General features: G+C 57.7%; 1 protein-coding gene across 2 annotated transcripts in view; it reads left to right on the top strand.

Moving 5' to 3' along the window:
• Window positions 1-23,337, top strand: part of KLHL29 (kelch like family member 29) — a 272,918-nt gene that overhangs the window by 133,571 nt on the left and 116,010 nt on the right. For both annotated transcript variants that reach the window (XM_037035405.1, XM_037035407.1), the window contains exon 3: window positions 22,050-22,379. In XM_037035405.1, the coding sequence (XP_036891300.1) occupies window positions 22,095-22,379 (285 nt within the window). In that variant the 5' untranslated portion in view covers window positions 22,050-22,094. The remainder of the gene's footprint in view (window positions 1-22,049; window positions 22,380-23,337) is intronic.

The raw sequence follows: 23,337 nt of genomic DNA, 5'->3' as shown, positions 1-23,337 counted from the left end.
TGTCCTCTCCTATGCTGCCTCCTTCTGGTTACTTCACGCATCTCTTCTCCTTGCCCTCTCTTTCTCCGACCTCTCACCGGGAGCATCAGTCCGTCTGAGCCTGGCCAGGCACCTGCCTTTCTCCAGTCGGACCAGTCTGACCCCCTGCCCCCCGATGCCCCCAAACACTAGTGTCTCCTGCCTCTGCCTTCGTCTTAAATGACCTGCATCCTGGTGTCCTCCCACCTGTGACTCCATAGATCCCCAGCCCAAGTCCTGCACTGGCCTGGTATGCTGCATCTCAGTGCATGGCCACACCCTCCCCCCCCCCCCGGGAGTCGGTTCTGGTGTCTTCCCCCTTTGAAACGTCTCCCTCAAGGCTCCTCCCTGTCTTCTCTGCTGCAGCTCAGACCCTCGTCAGTCCTCCCTGGGCTGTGTGCGTCGGCGTCTCCGTCGTCCCCACTTCCCCTTCCCCACCTGTGCTCCGCCTGCCTCGAGTCTGCCCCATCCTCAGGGGTGCTCCTCTGCCTCACACGCCCTCCCCAGGACCTTTGTCCACACCTGCATTGTCCAGTATGGTAGCCTCCAGCCAGGTGTATTATCAGTATTTAACAAATTAATGAAAATCACATAAACGTTTGAAATTCCATGCCTCTGTTATCATAGCCGGTGTGGGAGAGCTCAGTAGCCCCGTGTGGCTAGTGGCGACCCTACTGGGTAGCACAGATGCCAGAGTGTTGGCATCGCTGCAGGGCATTCTGTGGGAGAGTGCTGGTCCACACGGGTGCTTCATCGCGAGCATCTTTGTTCCCCTCTCCTTCTCTCTGAGTCCTCCCTGTTTCCCACAGAAACACAGAGAAGTTCCCTTGTACCCCAAACCTCATCTCGAGCAGCACGGAACTTAGCTCTTTTCGGAGCATGTTAGAACACGTTAGAACTCTCGAGCGCAGCAGGCAGGCACCCAGCTCAAACGAATGTAAGCAAAAATGAAAAGGGAATGCCTTGGTTTCCGTCACTGAAGGGGTTCAGCAGCTGCTTCTGCCCCAGCGAGACCTAGGGCTCACAGGATGTTCGCACTCTCCTCAGCCTGTCCCCCCCCCCCCTCCCTGGTGGCTCCGTTCTCTGCTCTGCAGAATGCTTCCTCCCCAGGACCAGGGACGGAGCCCAGCACCAGTCTAGCTTCCAACATCGGTACTGCCGTGCTCCCGAGGGAAGAGAGACCCTCGTTTCTTAGTTCACGGATCGCATTTGGGTCTGCCTGGGCCATGGACCCAGAATCAGGACTCACGGCTGGGGAACAGAGTATGCTGGTTTGCCCGGCCTGGGCATGTGTGCTCACCCCCGTCACGCGTTCAAAACACCCAGGCCGTATTCAATAGGCTCCACCTGGGAAGTAATCTACCACCAGACAGAAGGCGGAGGGCAGGGAATATCAGACAGATGACATAGATTTCAGTCCTGAATTCCGCCTGGAAGCGTTCTCACCTTCGTTTGGGGGTGGGCTTCCTGATGTCTGGCGGAGTATCTGCACAGATGCTCGGCAAACAGTTGACGCACTAATGGGTGGAGAAGGGAATCCGTGGGAGGGTGGATGAGTGCAGGGATGAATGGACGGGCGGAAGGATGGGCACGTATGTGCCTAGGTAGCGCTGTGGGGTTCTGTGGGGAAGACAAGAGGGGAGAACCAGGCCCCAGAACTCAGAGGGCTCACCCTCATGCCCAGCAGAAGCAACACTTCCTGTCTTGATGGTCTGAGATGCCCTTGAGGGCTGGTCTACCCCTGCCAGACTGGGCCTCCTGGAGATCAGCCCTCTGCCCAGTGCCTCGGTGCCACCCCTCACAGCCCTGGCGCAGTGCTGAGTGCTGCCAAGGCCGGCTGGCGGCTGGACGTCTGGCCCAGCTCTGTGTCTCTTCTCTTTCAGAGGGACAGTAAGACAGGAGGGTTCGTCCAGGCGTCTGCAGCGGCAACTCACCCAGAGTTCCTGGTCCCAGACACACTGCGTTCACCATTCTTAGGGAAGCACCTCACAATTGAAAACACACATTTCTTTAAAAAAGCTAAACAATCCACAGAATCGGTGCCCTGGCAATGGCAGCCAAGCTGGCGCCTCTTTCTCGGGCAGGGTGTGTGGGTTTCGGCCCCAAGTCTAGCTCCAGGGAAACACTAGGTGTGTCTTCCCCACAGAACTCCAGTCTCTGGCAGCGTCCAGGGCACCCCAGCGGCTGGGACTGTCTCGTGAATAGAATAATTAATCCCGGGAAGTAATTAGCACTCCTGGGCATGGCCAGGGGGGGGGGCGAGTTGTCGGTGCCCTCCCCCCACCCAGTGTGGCCTTGAGCGGCATCAGCTGGCCTAAAGGGCTCAGCCGGGCAGCTGGGGTTGGGGTAGGGTTTTGTTTTGTTCTGTTTTCATTCCCATCTCGCTCATCTCTTGTTTAAAATAGCCTCTCAGACTTTGGCAACTGTATTTCTTCCCCGGTAAGTTAGTGCTTTTCCCTTCCTTTCTTCAATCGCATCTTTTTCTGCACACCTGTTCATCAAGGAGCAGCAGTTCCTCGGGCGTCTGGAGGACTTATTGGGCCTCCACAGAGCCGGGCAAACGAGAGGGCCGTCTGGACAGGGTGCCGCCCGCCGGCCGTCACCAGGTCTGCCCGGGGAGGCACTCCCCAGCTCTGCCCTGCTCTCATTCTGGGTCCATGTGGCACGTGCCTCCGATGGGGGGCAGCCACTGTCAGGGTTTGGCTCCTTGGGGATTGGCCGGGTTTCCTACTCTCTGGAGTCAACCTTTTCTGCAAAGCGCACGCCGGGCACAGGGCTAGTCGGGCATTTGGAAGAAGACGGTCCTGGGGCAGCTAGCGTCCTGCCTCTGTCCTCCTTGCATTTTCTCCTCAGGGCACAGGCAGGGGAGGGACAGTTTCCCACCTGGATCCGCAAGGCGTCAGCCACCATGTTGCTCAGCTGAACCTGCTGAATGGGCTCAGAATAGCCCCCCTCAGCCTCTCTCCGGGACGCCTGGGGAGGAGTGGGAACCAGGCCTAGTGAGCACTCCCACGGCTCCCCCTTGGCTGGACCCAGGCTCTCGGTGACCCGGGGCAAGCCGCTTTCAACTCTCTGAGCCTTCGCTTCCCCACCTGGGAAGCCAACAGTGCATCAGTCAGGGCAGGCCAGCTGCTGACATAGCCCCGGGACATAGTGGCTTCCTCCAAGAGAAGCTTGTGGCCTTCTCGGGTCCCATTGCAGGGGGGACTGACAAGAAGGAGCTCTGCTCTGTGACCCCAATGGGAACCAAGGCTTCTTCCATGGCGTGTCTCTGGCGTCGGGGCCTCGGCCTCCCCTGCAGTGGACAGGGAAGGAGAAAAGGCGGGAAGGGCAGCCCTGCTCAGAACCACGTAGGCCCGGAGCGCACACATCACTTGCATACATCTTGCACACATTGGGGAGACCTAGTGACATGGTGCCAGATGGAATCAAGTGGGCCTGGGGAGTGTTGTCCCGCTGGATCCCCCAGAAAGAGGGGGCCAGCAACATGGGAGGCACCGGTGGCCTTTGCCTCACAGACCACGATAACACAGCCCTGCCCAGGCTGCCCGTGTGGGCTAAAGGCAGCGCGCTATCTTTCTGCAAGCACAGTGTCTAGCCCCAAGGACATGAAGAAACTGTCATTTTTCTTCTCTTTCTCCTACTGGTTATTCATTCCCTTGAGGCTTATGCAAAGAGCAGACCAAGGCAAGAAATTAAATATATGTCCCTCACCTCTGAAGCTGCTTATTTCCTTATTTCCTCGCGGTATAACTTTCCATTAGGCATTCCAGACGGGGAAGGAGCAGGCTGACTGGAGGTCGGACAGTGCCTAGGAGCCTGCTCCACGGCTCCAGGGATGGCTGGGGCTCCACAGCTGCTTGGTGTCTCCGCTGCCCAAAGGCCTCCTCGGGAGCAGTTATGTTTAATAAATGGCTGCCTGAGTGATTTTCCTCAGAGGAGCTGCGTCGTGGATGTGTCTGCTCCTGAGGGATGCTGGCCGCTCCCTCTGAGTGCTCGCACTCGGGTGCATTATGAAGAGGATGCTTAGGGCAGCCAGAGCCCGTCAAGGCTGCCCACCCCGCGCTGTGGAGTTACCCCAGACCCACCCAGCAGACTGTCCAGCGCTCTGTGGGGCACACTGGACAGGAGAGAGGGATGGGAGCCTGGCTGGGCTGTAGGAGGATCCTGACCACAGTTCTGAGATGATTTGTCCAGTGAGCCAGAGCTGGCCCTTCCCCACGGCCATGGGCAGAAGGAGCCACTTTAAGACTCAGGGCAGATGCGTTCCCTTAACTGACCTTGACTGACATGACTCCCTCAGGTGTGAGTGGCCGGGTGGGTAGGGCAGTACAGGAGGGGGCAGCAGGTGTCCTCAGTCCGTGACCTGTCTGTCTGTAGGAGAGAAGACAGCACAGGAACCTCCTTACATGGGACTTCAGTATCCCTTCCTTCCTTCCTTCCTTCCTTCCTTCCTTCCTTCCTTGCTTCCTTCCTCCCTTCCTTCCTTCCTTCCTTCCTCCTGAGCACCCACCAGAGGCCAGGCCCTATCTGAGCCGAGGTACCGCTGTGAGCAGAGCTCAGGGTGGGCCCTGCGGTGGCTGAGCCCTGCACTGCCTGGGCTTGGATCCTGGTTCAGCCACGTGCTGGCTGGGTGAGCGACTCTGGACAAATTGCTGACCTTTCAGTTCCATCGGTTTCCTCATCTGGAAAATGGAGATGGCCATCATAACGATTGATCAGTATGTGCTTTAAATGAATTCATGTCTGTAAAACACTGCCATTATAGAAATCACATTCCAGTGTAGGGGAGACCTAGAAATCTAAGTAAATTATGTGGTCTCAAAGAAGGCAATAAAAGCTATAAAAAATAAGCAAGTCAATAAAGCAGAGAAAGAGCTTGCCATCCTAAAATAAGGTGGTCTGAGAAAGCCTCACTGAGAAGGTAACACTGAAGAAGAGAACTGAAGGAAATGAGAGTGCTGGCCCTGTGTGGACGAGTGGGGCAGGCAAGAGGGCGTAGCGCATGCAAAGGTCCTGAGGCAGGAGGGGACCGAAAGTGCTCCAAGGGCTGATCGAAGGCCAGTGCACTAGAGCAGAGTTGTTGCAGGGAAGGCAAAGTGAGAGAGGACAGTGGGCCACAGGGTCATAGGGGTCTTGTAGGGGGTTGGCTTTTGCTCAGGGTCCTATGGGAGCCATTGCAGATACTCAAACACAAGAGTGAGAGGACCTGATTTGGGCTTTGTCAGGATCACCCTGGCCACTGTGTGGGGAATATGCTGAACAAGGGCCAGAAGAGAAGAAAGCAGATGCGTTCGGAGGCCAGGGCAGAAACCCCGGGGAGAGAGGATAGCAGCTCAGACCAGGGAGGCCAGGCTGGGGATGGGAGAAGTGGTTGGAGTCAGGCAATAACTCACAGCTGTCAGACAAGGGGGTTGGACCTGTAAGAAGTGTGGTAAGTTTTGGGGGAAAGATCTGCCGGGCAGGGCCGGGCCGTCAGGGAGCTCTAGCCCAGACGTGAGGCCAGGCGGGAATTCGGAAGGAGCATTGACCTCAAAGCCAAATGCAAGAACCTTCCCCGGGAGCTGCCACTTCCTCCCTTTGTGGCCTTGAGCAAGCCACCTAATCTTCGAGCCTCAGGCTCCCCCTCTGTACAAGGCAGGCAGCGCTCCCACTCACAGTTAAAGTGACTTTCAGAGGCAGAGGCCTGCTGCAGGTGCTCAGTCGGTGCTCCTTGCCCCTCCTCCTTTTTGTCTCTTTGTGGCCGGGTGAGGAAGCCCCCACGCCACACACTAGAGGGGTCCCCCGGTCAGGAGGCTGGCCCCCGCAGCAGGGCCCGGGTATGGAGAGGGATGCAGGCCCCACCTCATGCCCACGTCTCCAACTTCACAAAGAGACTCGCCAGGAACGGCCCCGCCGTAGGTGGGAGTTCCTAGAGGGCTCAGCACACCCTGCGCGCTGCTCCCAGGGCTGGGTCATTTCCTGGGTGGACAGGGAATGGGTGCCAGGCCAGTCCTCTCTTCTGGCATGAGCAATACTGTGCTGCTTTTATTCTGGTCCCAGAAGTCCATCCTGATGGTGCCAGGCTGGTATCTGACGCCCGAGTCCTCCCAACTCGGGCAGGAGCTCCCTTCTGCCCTCCTCATCCAAGCCCAGACCTCGGCAGAATCCTTTGTTGAGCCCAGGCAGCGGGGTGTCGGCCCTGCTCTGGGCACCTGCTGAGGGCTGGGCCCCTGTAAATGGATTGCTTGTGTGTGCAGACTGGGTTGGGCGGAGCCCCGGACAGATAGCCATTTCTCCCCTCTCCCCTGGGCTGCTGTGGCTGAGATCTGGCCCACACACAGTCTCCCAGCACCCTGTCATCCCCGGTTGTCCTCCCTTGCCATCAGTAGACCCTGGGACTGAGCTCTGTGCAGCTGGGACCTGCACGAATGTGACTGTGGACAGAGGACATGACTGCTGGGGGTATATAGGATTCCCACCCAGACGGCCAGTGGGGAGTGGCCAATGCTGTGCATTTTTGGAGCGTAGTATGTGATCAGGCATGTGAGACCCTACAGTGGGGAAAAAGGGTGAGGCAACAGATTAACCTGGTGTCATCAGGAAGGCTTCCTGGAGGAGGTGAGAACTAAGCTGGAGAATGACTGAGTCATTCATGGCAGGATGTTCAGTTAGACTGTACCTATGTCTTGGAGTCTCAGACGCACCCAAAGCTGAGTTTGAAAGGCACTCAATCTCCCCACATTGAAAAGGGGGCCTAGGTAGCCCCAGGACAAGGCCCCTGCCTCCGCTAGCCCATAAACGAAAAAATCTGGTGATGACTGTAGGAAACATCAATCCTGGGAAGAGCATCATCCTAGGAGGAAGAGCTGAGGCTTCTCCCACCCATCAACTCGGGCCCTCGGTGCCCCACCTGCCATCAACTCGGGCCAGTTCTCCGTGGGGCCTGGCGCTACCCTGAGACTGGAGCACTTGGGAGGGTATCACCTGTGTCCCCTGCAGCTGGGGGTGCCAAGACCAGGCCTGACTCTTCGGGACAAGTTGGCTGGTCAAGGTAATGCCACGGTCATGCCGTGCTTCCAGAGTGGACACTGCACAGGGGAGCCAGACATGAGCCATCTTGGAGGAGCCCTCAGAGCCCTGCAGGGAGCCCCTCAGCACAGCCAGACGGTCCCAGCCCCTTTGACAAAGAGCCAACACTGGGTCTCTGCCACACAGAGACCCACCCAGTGTGGGCGGTGCTCCTGTCACGCCTTGCCGTCCCCTCAGCCTCTCTCCTGGCCCCTCCAGGGAAGCCGGAAGCAGCAGTCAGTGCGAGAAGAGGCAGCAAGAGCTGGAGAATGCTGCACACCCCCCCCCCATGGCAGGAGGCTGAGCCTGGGAGCAGGGCCCAGGGGGGTTGCGGGGGGAGCTCCAGATTGGATGTGAGATCAAAGTTCCAGGGAAAGACTTGACTTGGCCATGAGAAGCCAAGGATGAGACTGTTTTTAGAGTCGACCTTGCCAGTCAATTGTGTGGCCGCATAGGTCACTTAAACCTGAAAATTACTTAAGCCTCTCTGTGCTTTAATGAAAGTAACCACCTCGTAGGTTTATTCTGAGGATGGAAAGAGCGGATGTGCCGACAGCCCCTAACGTAGTGCCAGGCACAGCAGATGCCCAGTAAGCGCCGGCCGTCGGTGGCGGAAGTCGTAGCAGCAGCGACAATGACAACGGCAGTGACGACAGAAGCTGCTGGGGTGCAACAGAGTAGTTTGAAGGGCAGTGGTGGGAGCAAAAGAAATCTGTTTGCCGCTGCTGCTCCGCCCAGTTCAGCCTATTTAATACGTGACTGTCATTTTGTAAGAGCTATAAGGAGTGAAGAGCAGGTAGTCCTGGGTGCTGGGGAAGGCCTGAAGCAGCTTGCCCTGCTATCTGGGCGGTCTAGGAGGGCTTCCAGGAAGAAGTGGCACAGAGGAAGGCCTTGAGGGAGGCAGAGGTGGAGACACCCCTCTGGGAGAAGGAAGTGGTCCGAGGATGCTCCTGCACGTCACATCTTGCTCACACCCCTGCCGTTGGGACAGTTTGGCTCCGTTAGCATCAGGGGGGCCCTGCCATCTTCCCAGCCGGCGGTGGGCCCTGTGACAACGAGATGAGGAGGAGGAGGCAAGTTCTGCCTTCAGGGGAGCTGCCAGCCTCCTGGGACGGAGAGGCAAAAATTGTAGAATGTCAAGCAAATGTCATTGATGCCAAGATGGAGGGGTTCGGGGATGCTGTAGGGTTCAAAGGACAAGACCCCAGCCCCACCAGGACATTCTGTACACACACTCACACTCACACACACACACACACATCCTTTCCTCACTATCTTTTCCCCAGGGTCATTTCTCCTTTTAGGCACATGATAGGGTCACACTTCCCCAACCGCTTAAAGTTAGACGTGGCCATGGGGGTCATGTGACCACTGACACAAGAGCAGAAAGGATGCGTGTCCCTTCCGGGGAAAGCATGCAGAGCCAGGTGAGGGTCACTCTCCCAGCGCGGCTCTGGGGAGAGGCGAGCTGGAGCAGGCCCCAGCTGACTGTCAGGGAGCAGGGAGCACGAGTGAAGAGCACACTCCGCAGTGTGAGCCACCGAGATCGGGGCTGTGACCCTCATACACAACTGGCCTATCCAGGCTGATGTACCCATATTTTAAGTGGCACGCCTGGAAAACTGCTTCTGAAAGACTCTTCCCTGCGCCTGGTGGCCCCTCCTCTGTTGGAGCCCCCTTACCCCGGGAAGGGCAGGTCTGGGGTCCAGTTCCAACGCTGCCCCAACCCTCTGTGCTCGGTCACCACTGTTGCCACGGGGGTTGCCGACCCCAGAGCTGCCAGGAGAGCAGCGCAGTGTGGACAGAGTGGTCATCAGGGACCTGGGAGTCAGGAAACAGCTGGGGGGCCTCCTGCATTCATCAGCTTCCCTGCCTGGGGTCCCGGGGTCACAGTGAAGACCAAACCCAAGGTCAGGTGTGGGACAAGCCCAGGGAGGGACCCCAGGGGGCACACGGTGATCCGTGCTGGCGGCAGGCCTAGGGCCAGTGGTCCCAGACTGTCCGGCAGGGGAGGAAGTGGCAGCCTGGGAGCCAAGCGTCTCTGCTTGGTAAATCTAAAAATAAACAGATAGGCAACAAAAAAATCTATGTTTCAATTACTGCACACAAGCTGTTCAAACAGCCAGTTCTGCACTGGAGATGTGAGCTTGTCAACAGAGGCTGCCTCATTTGCATGCTTGGGTGGTGATAAAACACATAACCTCGCAACAGGCTGCCCTCTGGTCTGGGTGGGTTGTTTTTTTTAATTAAATTAAATTAAAAGCATGGCCAAAGAGTAAAGGTAGTGAAAATCTGAGGGCAGTATATCATGGTAAGGCAACAGCTCCCAAAGCAGGGAGCTGAGGAGCCCCTACAAAGCCTGAGGAGCCCCTAAGGTGTGAGACAAGCCTGGGCCTCGGTAGAGAGGTCAGCAGGAGTGCAGCCAAGACAAGGGGTCAGTGGTCAGAACCAGGGGACAAAAGTCTTTCCCAAGTGGCCCAAAACACGAATCCCCTCCCCTGCTGATCCAGGAGGCCCCAGTGAGCCAGGTGGGCCTTCTGTTCCCAGTGTCAAAGAGCGCCTTTGTGCCCAGGGCGCCTTTGTGGCGCCCCCATCTGTTGAGGAGGGTGTGTTGCAGCGCCCATTTGTGGGCATCTCAGCAGACAGGATGCAAGGCAGGCAAAGCCACATTTCCAACCTTGGCTGTGCTGCTCTTATTCTGTCACCCACAAGCCACCCTCTCTGTCTGGCCTCTGAAATGAGTAGAGCCCCAGGAAGCTGGGCTGCCTTGGCTCCAGGGCCCCCTGACCCACTCTGCTTGCTCCAGCCCTGACTGGTCACTCCCTCCCCTGAGCTCCGGCTTGCTCTTCTGTGTTCTGACGGTGCTTTGCCCTCCTGAGCAGCCCCACTTCCCACAAAGACCGGAGCTCAGGCTCTCACCGGCTTTCGGAGTCTTGCACAGAGCCCCAGGCTGTCAGTGAAATTGATGGGATTTAAACATGAAAGGGCAGCACTCCTATTAACCCAAGAGCATGCCTAGGGGTTTGCTTTGGGGTAGGGGGCACAGAGTCCTGATTCCTGGAAATGGAGCCAGAAGAAGGGAGTCAGTTACCTTCTGGTTTCCCAAGGGTGGATTCAGATACACAGGACCCCCCAGAGCCCACCAGAGGTGGAGACAAAAAGCAGTGTGCTCCCGCTAGCACTGATGAAGGTTCTGCAAACCCTGCATTCGCCCTGGACGAGGACTGTGAGGGCCCCGGACCTGGAGCTGTTCTGCAGCCTGCCAGCCCCAACACTGCTTACTTGGGGAGACAGAGGAGCAGGGCAGGCCCTCCCAGGGAAGATAATATCCTGTCATAGGCGGTGTGATCTGCCTGCCATTTGACGGCCCTTCCCTAATGTTTCCAAATAGACTTTTGAACAGACTCTCGTCTAGAAGCAAGCAAATTACCAGAGCCTTTTTGTGGCAGCCACGTAGAGAGCGAACATCCGTCTTTCTTCTTTGCCACTCTCCCTCTGGGTCTGGCCCCCAGTAGGGTTCATCCATCAGCTTGGGTCACTGATGAACACCATTCGCTGGGCAGAGAGATCTCGTTGAGTTAGTCAATTCTGCAAGACTCAGAACAATCAGGCATGGGCTGCGAGAGGCAGAGGGGCCGTGTGGAGAAGGGAGCAGCTATGCTGTGTTAGCTTCCAACGCTGCAGCCGTGTGTTTGCAGGGCAGCGAGAAGGCAGGCTCCAGCGCGTAACGTGTCTGGTCTCTGTGGAGCCACCAAGAACACGGAGTGAGGAGGAGCAAGGGTGGAGGCTCGTAACAATAACCCTGGTGAAACCCCCTCAAGGCAATGGGTCCAGATCCACTCTCCGTAGGGGCCTCATCGATCCCGTGCCCTCCGTCCCCTAATTTATACACACCTCTCCTCTTCCCTCCTTTATGCTGACACTGTGTTGCCAACTGTCATTTTCCAATATCTTTTTTTTATTTTTCAGTATCACCATTATCATGATTTATACCCGTAGCAACAGCACAAATGCCTAGTCAATTAGTCTCATGAGAAAAGTCTCTGAATCATGTGTGCCTTTTGGAAAAAAAAATATGTATCACTCCATCAAAACCCACAGCCAGAATTGTCCAAGCAAAGGTGAGCCCGGGAAGGGAGGGAACGGGAAAGGCTCTGTCGCTTTGACCTGGGAGCACGTCTGGAACGGGCACTGCGTGTCCCACCTTCCTGAAGCAGGGAGACTGCTTTTTGCACAAGAAATTGTGCCCAGAAGAGGGATCGGTAGCTTCGTTTCCTGAGATCTGTTATCAGAAAAGCGTGTTTGAAACATTGGTCTTTTAGGTCACATGGCTTTTCCTAAAACTGCCTCTGCTCCCCAGGGCCCTCGAGGACCACCGTGCAGCAGGGAGCCCAACAGGGTGTGGGGATGGCTGGGTCCTGGGGCGGACTCCGGTCCCGCTACCAGCCGGATCTCAGACTCTAACCTGCACTGGAGTCCCACCCCCGCCAAGGCACTCCACCCCACCCCCATCTTGTCACAAATGCAAACTCTGACTCAGTGCGTGGGGACAGGGGCTGAGGTCCAGCGTTTGTAACAAGCACCCAGGTGGTGTGGACGCTGCAAACCCCAGAGCTGGCAGTGTGGGTGGGTGGGGGACTGAGACCCCTGTCCCAGCCCTCAGCTTCATCCTCTCCTCTTTGTTTTGCTCATTTACAAAACGCGTCAGGGCATCCCTGCCCACACCACGGGGATTGTGTGGAAAGCAGCCAGCGTGGGGCTCCCTTACTCACCTTGCTGGTGGACAGAAGGAGCCCAGGGCCCTAGAAGCCCGTACTGTCATGCCGTGACCACTGCAGGACCTTTAATGCAGTCTCCCTCCCTGCCACCATCCCCTGCTGAGCAGGGTCTCGGGTCTGCTGCTTTGTGTCTCCCGCAAAGCTTTGGGCAGACAGAGACCAGAAATAAATGTAGTGTAGCTGATGGTGGAGAAAGCAGGTTCCCTGTCTTCTCTTTTTTAAAAAATTTTTTGCACAGCACAGTGAATTCTAATGCCTTCCACCCACGACCCACCCCCCCTTGGGGGAGGGAAGGTCACACTGCCCACATGTGGAGACATCGCAAAGGTCGTCTGGCACTTTGGTTCCTACAGGATTCGGTCCGGTCTGTCACTGGCGTGGGATGCTAAAAGGCACGTGAAGTTGGTTCCATTGCCCTGGGCCGGGATGGGGCAGACGGTGGACAGGGAGGTGGCTTGTGGGAGAACAGCAGCATACAGAAGGGGCCCCCGTTCTCGTAGCTGTAGTTCCGGAGCAGCGAGCTGGTGAACCAGGCAGAGGAAGCCCACTGCAGCAGCGCCCACCCAGCCGGAAGCTCAGGACCTCCCAGGACCAGCTCCCCCTGTCCACAAGAACTGGAACCCACCCCAGAGCATGTCATCTTTTAAGGATAAAGTTGATACCCCTGTTACAGAGGCCGATGCTGCCTAGACAGTGGAAGCAGAGGTCAGAGGTCACTCAGTTGTCACATCCCTGGCCCCCCTTTCCTCCCAGCCTGGAGGGCCTGGTGGGGAATGCTTGATTGCATTAGACCCTGGAGCTGCAGTGTATCTTAGTGGAACCTGCTGGAAGCTAAGCTGTAGGGCTGGGATGAACTGCTCCAGCTTGGCGCCTGCACTGTGCAGTCCCCACACTGGCTCTGCTGAGTTAGGCCTGACTGGGCGGTGGCCAGTGATGGCAGGCGCACGGGGGTGTGCCGGACGGGGGGTGGGGGGCGGTCGTCAAAGGAGGAGAGTGTCACAGGAAGACAGTGGTCGCTCTTGGCTAGGCAAGGCGAGGTGGAAGGAAAGGGCCCTCTGAGAGCAGGTGCAAAATGGGACGGCAAAGGCTGCTCATTTCACTGGGGCCTTGTATTTTAAGGAGGAAACGAACAATGAAACTACACCTTAGGTCACTCCTCCTACAGAGGGGACAGGGAGGGGCTGGCATCAGCCTGTGACTGTTCAGAGCTCCCTTGGCTCCTGAGCTGGTTCAAAGGACTTGACATGAGGCCTCAGGCCCAGGCTGGCACCTCTGCTGGCCCCCACCACCTGCAGATCTCATGCCCACTTGGAGGTGCTGAACACCGGCACCCCCCGAGGAACACCTGGCCCTTAGGGCCAGCCCCGAGCCAAGATGGCTGAGGCAGAATGTAAGGAAGGTTCCCTTCCAGGGCTGGAAGCACAGAGGGGACCCTGCCAGGGAGGCCTCCTGGCATTTTTCACCCTGGGCACCTGTCTTGCCTCAGCCTGGTCCCCACCCCACCGTGTACCCCAAGCTGGAAACGCTGTCACTTTGACCTGGGAGCATTTCCTGAGCTCCACCCCGGGTACCCAGTCTACGCTCAGTCAGCTGCATGGAGGAACTGGGAGGTCCTGTCTTTAGGGAGCACCCTTGCAAGAGCACAACTCACATGGGGGCAGAGTGGGAGGTGCCCGCCTATCGCTGGGTCATAGGCCCGCCTGTGTGAGCTCCCACAAGAGAGGGCTGATCAGAGAAAGCCTCTTGTAGCAGGAGGCTGGCACCCACCCCAGCCTCACCCAGAAGCAAAGCTTCTGGGTTAGTGAGGGCTCGGTGGGGATGGGGGTCCGTGATAGCTGGAGCAGCCCCAGGAAGCAGAGGGGCACTTTCGAGGGGCACCTCCAGCTCCCGCTAACAATGTGTGCCAACTGCTGGCTGGCGTCTCCAGCCAGGACCACTCAGAGAATTCCTGCACTGCACTTACCAAGATGGTGTTCTGGCTGCTATTTATTATTTTGCTCCAGAAGAAAGGCTAAAAGATGCAGAGAGGAAAATGAAAATAAGAAAGATGGGCCCAGGCTGTTCCAACCGGCGTGACGGTGCTTCGCCCCCAAATGAGGCGATCATACGTTTTCCGTTCAGGGCTGGACAGGCTGCATCTCATTCCTCAGCTCCGCGTCCACAGGCATCGCAGGCTCCCTACCTTCCTGGATTAATGATGCCTTCGGGGCCCTCACAGCCTACACCCACTCCTCAGCATGCCTTCCCCACAAGAGTGAGGGAAGGGTCATTAGCCACCCCTGAGCCTGGGTACAGCGTTCACAAGGGAGACATGTCCACAGCTGCAGGCCATGACCGGCCTCCAGAGCGCACCGCGTGGGTCCCCGGACACAGGGCTTCTAGACAATGGTCGCCATGCCACCGCCCCACATGGGCAATACAAATGGCAGTGACACATGAAACTCTTAATTATTTACTCATGAATTATTCATGTTGAGGCACATCCGTGCAGCAGGGCAACTGTCTGGTAATCCAGCAAGTGTCCAGGAGATGGAATGAGGGAGACACAGCCCGGGCACTGGGGCCGAGCCTGGCATCCGCTGATTCCCCTCCCCGTCGTCAGGCCCTGGGCAGCCCAAGCCTTCTGTGAGCTGGAGCCTGAGTCCATGAGGGCGCCCCTGGGCTACAGGGAGAAGCCCGTCCATGGCATGCCCTGGGGTTCCTGACAGAAGGTCCCCAAGCCGTGAGCATTCGGCTGAGGATGGCCTCCTCCCAGCCCAGTCTGTGACCCTAGTAGCCCTGGGTGACAGAGCCCACCTAGGACAGGGAGTCTCAGGGAGTCTATGGCTGTGTGTTTCAGGGACCCGACAGCATCAGAACTGACAGTCTCCTTCGTCTTCATCCTGGATCCTCCCCAATGGCTGTTGGCCTTGCAGTTGCAGGCCTGTCCCAGTGGTAGGGCCCTACCAAGCAGAGGGGCTTCCACTGGGACTGGGCGGCAAAGCCGAGGAAAGGGAGGCTGGGGTGCAGAGCGGAGCTGGAGCATGTTTCCTATCTGCATATCAGCAAAGAGAAAGGAGAGCGACGGGGAAGTGAGGGTTCCAGGCACAGGTCGTGGGCGGAGGTTTGGCACAGGAGCTAGGAAGAAATCAGGGGCTGAGGCAGTTTTGTCATTTGGTTTTTATGCTAGTTAGCAACACAGGATGTCCTTCCCGGGAACCAGAAGAGCCTGGGGGCAGGTGGTTTCTCCCCCATTGCTGCAACCAGTGGCGGGGCAGGGGGGAGGGGGAGGCGGGCAGCACACCCAGGCGGTGCTGGCCAGCAGTAGGGCTTAGCCCAGCAGGCAGGAAAGCCGACCTCTGGTCACTGCTGATTCAGGGGGGTCCAAAGGTACAGCAGGTGTGTGGGGGTCCCAGCACGCCCCACTTGGGTGGCAGGCAGCCTCTCTGGTGAGCAGTGTGCATCACGGGGCCCTGCGCCTCATCCCTCAGGGGTGGAGCACGCTGCAGGAAGAGATCCCTCCCTCTCTCCCAGAAAGGGGCCCTGGAGGGGAAAATCATCTTTCTCTGGGGGTCCGGGCTGCTACTGGGCACACTCAGGTGGCCTCTGGACCACTTCTGAGGGGTCATCTCAGCCATGAGGCTCTTGGGCTTAACGGTTACAATTGAGCTAGTCAGTACAGCATTGCTGAGTTTCTGGGGTGCTGGGGGAGCCTATCCCTGGATTTTGGGGTGTGCCTATGTATGTTTGCGGGGGCATGTGTGGCTCAGAATAAGGAAGCACGGGGGGTAGGGATGGGCAGCAGGACCGACGGCTGGACGCTCACATAAGCACTTACTACCAGGCAGGCCCCGTAGTGACACATTCATGCCCATCGTCGCATTGGCTCTGATTCTGTAAAGAGGTCCTCTCTCCCCTCTCTGCTCCCTGGGGGACAGGTGGGGGCACAGAGAAGAAGCCTGGGAACCAGCAGGCCAACAGCTTCCTTACTGGTGCCCTGGGCCCAGGCTCTGATCCCTCTGAATCTGGGTCTGGCTCTGAGAAGTAGAGACCCGGATGCCTGCCCGTGGGGCCACCCAGTGAGACCACCCACCCAGTGAGACCTTCTGTTAGGCACTAGGAGGTTCTATGCCAGCCCGAGACTTCAGGCAAGCCAAATGGGGTTCTGCCCTCCTCTGGGGAGAGCCCAGCCCCCATTTCCTTCTCTCGGTCATCCCAGTATCCTCAGGATGGTGCAAAGAGCAAGTGTGGTGGAGAAACAGCGTGGCCACACAGGACCCTGGAGGCCAGAGCCAAGTTTCACACATAAAACGCCCACCTCTGGGAGACCTTCCAGATTTAACCCCCGACCTACACCCGGCATCTCTCCCCTGGCCCTCAGCACGGCTGCCTCCACCCATGAGTACCAGGGTTTCTAGACCCCAGAGCTCTTGCTTCACATATGTGCATGTCATGTAAATAGCTGCCACCCAGGGTTTGGGTAGAATAAAATACTTTAATAGGAACCCCCACAAACGTGGGAGCCAAGGGCAGGAGAGAAGGGCCCCAGGAAAAACACTCCAGTCTCTGAAGTTTCAGTCAGGTAGGGGCTCAGGGGTGAGCCCAGAGGAGGGCAGCCGCTCTTCCTGACCCCCAGGGGGCTCCAGAACACCCTCCCAACTCAGCAGATGCTTTGGACAGGATACCTCTGAAGGCCACAGAGCTGCCAGATACCCATGCAGAGAACACTGCAGCAGTTTGCACGCCTGCGTTGTCTGGGAACCAAGTCCCCTCACCTGCACACACAGCGTGCATTTCTGGCAGCGCTCCGGCCGCAGCTGTTTGCTCCAGCCTCTGGCACATCTCCTGAACCACGTGGCCAGCACCACAGGTTCAGCATTTGGAGCGCAGGCTGGAGCTCCCCAGCGACTTCAACTGCGGCCCTGCCCTGGCCGTCCATAATTTTCCGTTATGCTGCCTTGACTCTTGTCCTTTTGAGATGCTGCTTCTTTGTGGACAGACTACAGCCTAAGAACTTTAAGAAAAACCTGAAGACCCTCCTAGCCAAGCTCTGCGGGCCCTGGCTGTGGCCAGCGGGAGACCCTGGGGCCCCTTCATCAGGCATTGGAGGCAGTTTTCAATGGTGGTTCCCTCTGGGGCTGCACCGCAGCTGCTGCTGCTGTGGGTGGTGGGGGAGCCCCAGGGCCACGCTGGAGGGCGGGTCCGGGTGGGGGTGGCCGTCCTGGACTGCAGGCCAGGTAGGGGAGTGGTGGTCCTTGACTTTGGCTTGTGGGGGGGGGGACAGTCATTCTTGCTTCTGTCCTGGCTGCGGGAATGGTCATCCTTGCCTTCAAGTTGGGTCAGGGACTGGCAGACTTGTGGGTTTTGAGGCCTGAACCCTTGCGTTGTGGAAGGAGAGCTGTTGGAGTGAGGGGAGGGGCAGGGCCTTACCTGGATGGCACGGCCTTTGTCTTTTTTTGTGGCGTCTTGTATCAGATAGGTGTCCATACTATTGTTATATTTTCTTTCTGCTACTGACTCCTGTATCTCATGAAGCTTAAACCCAAGCTTCTTCATTATTTCTGTCACCTGGGGGCCAATGTCACCCCAGGGCAGCTCGCTGTATGGCTTCAGTTCCCCCGCCTGGGGCATGAGCCAATATGGACCCACAGATCTCTCATTGTATCCTCCAGTTTTATGAACACTTTTTGACATTCTAAAGTCATCACATGCAGTACAAGGAACTGCCCTTCAGTGTACCCTGGTTCAGTGCCAAGGTTCTCCCCCATGGTGGCAGTTTCCCCATCACGATCCTGGAGAGAAGGACCCCCAGGCTCCGGACGCTAACCTTCGGGCCATCGCAGGGTAGGAGCTACGAGATCTCTGGGGCCATAGAGGAGATAATAGCACAGAAGGTGTGCAGTCTGTGGTCTGGCAACTCTGTGCTGAAGGAAGCCAGAGTCTGATATTTAACTCACTGTCCAGAAGTATGTTCTCTGGCTTCAGGCCCCAGTGCACAATTTATCTCCAGTAGCAGGACTGTGCCACTGATACCTGGGCGGGCGGGGGGGGGTTCTTGAGGGGAATGTGGCTTGGGGGGTTCTTGAGATCATCCACTAAGTGTCTTAAGCTCACACGTTCCCTGAAGAGAAACTGTTGGGCCGCCTCACGCAGCCCGTCCCAGAAGCCATCCTCACAGCACTGACTGCAGGGCGCCTGATTCTTGGTCACCCTCCATCCTTCCCATGAAGGGACAAGCATGACGACAGCGGTCCCTGTGTCCAGCACAGTGCGTGGCAACTCAATAAATATTAATAAATATTTGTTCACGGGGTTAATAGAAGAGTTTGGGGGAACAAAAGAAAATGTGACCAACTATTTATTTAATCCAAGTGCTTCGTCGAGTATCTTCGAGACTTTCATGTCTGTCTTCACTCAGCTCCTAAGGCAGATAAGATAGGAAAAGGGAGGCTGCAGTCTGGGCTGGCAGGTGCGTGAACGCTTGGCGAGCCTGAGGGAGAAGCCAACTGGAAGGAGCCTCGCTGTAAAGCGTGAAGATGACCCGTCCCGCCCTCCACTGGTACTTGCCAAAACATGCAATGAGTTTGGATCGGCAATGAGGCTGCAAGGTATTTTTACACTTTGGATCTCCGTGTCCAGATTACAGAAAGGACTTCTCAGGTGACCTTGAGTAGGCCCTTAGGTAAATTTCCGTGCTACTTAAAGGAACCACGCGCACTCAGAGGGATGGGTGCTGCCCAGAGCCCCCTGCTCTGGGGGAAGGCCCCGGGGCCAGGCTCTGCCAGGGAAAGGTGCCCACTTTGACAAGGAAGCATTTTTACGTGTTTTGTCTGTAACTGCTTGACCCGTCTCGTCTGAGACACCTCCGGCCACACCAAGCGCTTCCTGCTGCCTCCCCCACAAGCAGCCCAGCACGCGTGTGGGCACACGGGACCTTTTTGACGTGGTAGCTCCGAGCCCAGCAGGGAAACTTCAGCTGCCTCCTCTGGGGCGAGCACCCGGCCATCTCTCCGAGGGCAGGCTGTGCAGCACAGTCCCTTCATTCCATCTGAAAGGGGGCATTAAATTGAGGAACGGAGTCCAGCCCAAACCTGGCACGCAAATGGTTGACCTTTGCTTCGAATACACTACATGAGCCTGAAACCAGATTGTGTGGTCTCCAGCTGCCTGCGTGTCCATCTTCCTTGTAGCCTTTTAAACGGGCACTTGGAAAGATGACTGGCAGGGTTGGCGGGTGGGAGGTGCAGGCTGCTGGGACTGTGAGTATACGGGGCCACATGGTCCAGCAGGTGGTCCCAAGGCAGTGAGCCGCCAGGTCTCATAGGCATCAGAGGTTTTACTGGAGCTGAGGAGGCCCCTTTGATCTGACCCCAAGCACCCTCTGCCACCTGTGGGCACAAGGAAGAACCTGCCCACCTCATCTGCACCCTTGCCAGCCGGAAGGATGTGATTCCCTTTTCTCAAGGAAGCAAACGTACAAGAGCCATAGCTGGTGAGACGGAGGGGGGTGCCAGGTGCTCCCGCCACCCCAGGATGGGGCAGGGCCCTGCGGTCTGTGCCTGAGCTGAGTTATAACAGCCACGCAGGACGGAGCCAGGGGGAGGGTGGGAGCCATTCCTGCCTAGAAGCAGGGTGGGCTGGCACCCAGAGCTGATAGAGGCACCTTCAGAGACTGGAAGGCATCTGGAAGGGCCGGGCATTGCCTCTGGGGTAACGAAAGTGACCCTGGTGCCAGAAAATGGACCCAGCCCAGAGCCTCAGGTCTTCTGGACCGCCCTGAGGAGACTGGGCCTTATTCTGAAGGACGGGACTCAGAGCAGGAGAGTAAATATCATGACCAGTTTTGTGACTTTAAAACACCGTGAGGACCCTTGGGTGGAGAATGGGTACAAAGAGCCAGAGGCAGGTCAGGAAGACCATATGAGGTCGTCCATATGGGGGACAATGACTGGGGTCATGGATGTGCCGGTGGTGAGGGGGGCAGACCTGGGAAACAACCAACGTAGTGCCAAAGACCCGGCTGCCAAACATGGGGACAGAGATGGGGAGTAGGGGTGGCTTTCCCTGGGAGAAGGAATTCCAGAGAACGAGTCTCCAGGCAGAAGAGCCACGAGTAATTTAGGGACATACCACACCCAGGTACCTGTGGAACGGCCAGGGAAAGGTGCACTGCAGGCAATAGGGTGGTGGGCATGGCTCTGAGGAGAGGGAGGGATCATGGGTGAGGTCCTCACCAGCAGCTCAGTGAGGTCACCCAGGGAGAGCGTGGGGCATGAGAGGAGGAAGCTCGTGGACCCTCGAGGCTGAGCAGAGAAAGAGGAGCCTGCAGAGGAGACGGAGGAGGAGCAGCAGGGAGCAAGCAAGGTCACAGCAACCACTGAGAAGTTTCCAGAAAGGGGGGGGGGGNGAGGAGCAGCAGGGAGCAAGCAAGGTCACAGCAACCACTGAGAAGTTTCCAGAAAGGGGGGGGGGGAGACAGTCCACCATGCCCCAGGCGGGAGATGCAAAGAGGGACCAGGGCCTGAGTGTCCCATTGGATTGAATCAGCCGAACCTTCAGGTCCCAGGTGAGAACGATTCTAGGGGCGTGGCCAGAGCCCAGGTCTGGCGGGAAGGGACCAGAGCTGAGCCTTGAGGACTCTGTGAAGAAAAGCCAATGATAGGGGTCTAGGGGGGATACATTTGCGACTTTCATTATTAGATAAAAACACAATCGTGTGGCCTTGTGTAAGCCATGAAAGCATAATGATGAACTGAACACTGAGCCCACTGTCCTGCAACTTAAGATGCCGTGGTCAGCTCTGCTTCAGGTGGGCTGACGGGCCTAGCTCAGGTCTGCTGCATGTGTCTGGCAGAGGGCACAGTACCAAGGGAAGGGACAGTGGCTGCCAGGGCCTGGCCACCCACACAAGTGGGACACAGGCAACAGGTTGCCAGGGTTGGGCCGGGCCCTGGCTCTGTGGAACCAGATGCTGACAACTGGGTCTGGGCGTGCAAACACCAGAGTAAAATCATGCCTGCGGCCTTCCCTTTTCTAGCCAACCATCCCAGAGCCCCACCCCCAGGGCCGAGCTGGACAAGCGGGCTGGGAAAATGAGCTGGGAGCCACTCCTGGTCTCCAGAAGCTCACCCTAGATAGGACATGGTTGTGGGGTGAAAAAGAGTCAAAGAAAGCACGTCCTGCCTGAGCCTCGTGACCAGGGCCATGCATGTGACACGCAGGGCACGTGCCACCCTAACCTTCCCGTCTGTGCCCTGGCACCGCCTTACCCTCCGCCCTCTACCTCACTGTCGCCTCTTCGGCCGAGAGCACCTCCCCTGTGGCTTAATGTCTTTCCTGACCGAGTGTGACATCGGGCCCGGCTGGGCAGGGAGCCAGGCCAGTCCCCGTAATGCTGAGCAAAACGCCATTCTCCTGATGCCGGAGGCCCTCGGAGGATCCCGCTGTGTCCGGGTCTCCATGACAACACAGAGGGCCTTGGGTTCCGGTGTGCGGAGAAGTCACGTGGGAGATGGTCTGGGAGCACGGGGTCTCTGGTGGCTGTGGTTGTGTCACAGGGTTACGGAGGAGAACTCTCAATTCCCAGAGGCTTAACACCTTTTCAGACTCGAGTCCTGTGTTGGGCTACAGCAGGAAGGCCGGGATCCTGGCCACATTCTCACCTTCTAGTTCTCTGACCTCAAGGGAATCACTTGCTCTTAATGAGCTTGCTGGTCCACACGTTGGGAATGATGCTGCCCCCGCCAGCTCTCGAGCTGCCGTAAAGATCAGTGAGATTTGGGTGAGGGGCCTCGTCCACTGTACGGTGAGACAGTAGGTGCAGCTGCTATCGCCTGAGGAGCCCACAGGCTCTCACTCTCATAGTGGGGACATCGGGATAAAACCCCAACCATAATTCAGGTGCGCACACCCGTGTCGTTCAGGGCAGCATGGCGCAGTAGAACCAAAAGCATCTCTTCAAACTGTGCCTGGGTTCGAATCCTGTCTACCACACTTAGGCCACGTGCTCCTGGACAAATCATTTATTCCTCGTCTGGACATGGAGCTAAGAATGATCCGTGCTTTGTGGGCGTGCCGTGCGTGGGAAAGCAGCTAATGTATGAAAGCCCGTCGTCGCGCACGGAGAAGGTGCTCAGTGGGTGCTGGCAGGCGTTGCTGCCGCCTCGCATCCTAGCAGCACCGATGTTTGTCTAAACCACCCTCCCCTCTGCTCTGTGCCCACAGGTCCGGCCTCTGTTCACCCGTGAGGAGCCACCACGGCCCACCGAGATGTCGCGGCACCACAGCCGCTTCGAAAGAGATTACCGGGTGGGCTGGGACCGCCGCGAGTGGAGCGCCAACGGGACACATGGGACCACCAGCGTCTGCAGCGTCACTGCTGGGGCCGGTGGCGGAGCAGCCGGCAGCCTCAGTGCCCGGCCCAGCCTCCTACCACTGCCAGTGGTGCCCTCCCGGCTGCCCACACCCGCCACGGCCCCCGCGCCCTGCACCACCGGCAGCGGGGAGGCCATCACCAGCCTCGTGGCCAGCTCTGCCTCCGCCGTCACCACCAAGGTAAGACCTCGGGTCCTCTCTGAGGAGGCCCGGGCCAGCTCCGCAGTGCCCGAGACCTGGGCACCAGGCGCGGCGTGCTCTGGAGTGTTGGCCCTTCGGGCCAGGCTGGAGAATGGTTTCTTGGCCATACAGAGTCCCTAATTTGGTCGGTTTAGACCAGGCAAGCCCTCCTGGAGTCAGCAGTAACCTGGGTTTGTAAGAAGGTAGAGACCAGCAGTAAATTGCAAGCAGTCATAAAGCTACCACTTAGGATGCGGAGAATTCTCACATCCACAGGGATGTGAGACAACCCCATGAGACCACTTCTCTTGTCATCCCCACCCTACAGTTGAGGATACTGAGACACCTGAGTCTGTGGGAGCCAGTCAAGGTCAAGCCAGTCAGGGGACCCAGGCGTTGGGCCCCCGCAGTCAGGCTCAGGGGTGTTAGCTCCAGGTTGCTCCGTCTCTTCTGGAGGTGGCTCCAGCCTCGAGACTGGCAGCAGATCCCAGGCTGTGTTGCTAACCGAGATGTGGAAATGAAAATGTCACCAAGACTCCTCCTGCCTAGCTTCAGTTTGCACCGGTCCCATCCTGCTGCTCCAAGCCCCGGGGCCCGCGGCTGGAGGCAGGAAGCCCATTCCGCGCCAGCCTGTCTGTCTCCCTGGCCGGCCAGCCAGCCAAGCAGGGGCTCCATGGCCACCTGTGTTTCTGCCAGTCATTCAGGGCCTGAGTGTGTGTGCATGTGTGTGCACATACCCATGTGCGTGTGCACAGGCATGTCTAGTCTTTTCTTTCCTGCAATCACAAAAGTTGCCAGAGAAGTTAGAGGCGGGGCGCCCCAGCCGCAGCCACTGCGAGGTGCCTGTGGTGTTGGAAAGCTGCGCCCCAGGTGTGCTGTGCCTTTGTCTCCACGGTTTTGAAAACTCCCTTTCAGCCCTGCTTCCCATTAAGGGCCGTGCGTGCTGTCGGGCGCAGAG

The sequence above is a fragment of the Sturnira hondurensis genome, unplaced genomic scaffold (assembly GCF_014824575.4).
Source record: "Sturnira hondurensis isolate 20B ecotype Veracruz unplaced genomic scaffold, ASM1482457v3 Scaffold0022319, whole genome shotgun sequence".
NCBI lineage: Eukaryota > Metazoa > Chordata > Mammalia > Chiroptera > Phyllostomidae > Sturnira > Sturnira hondurensis.
Note: the sequence above shows the minus strand (reverse complement) of the source record. Positions and strands in the feature narration are given on the sequence as shown.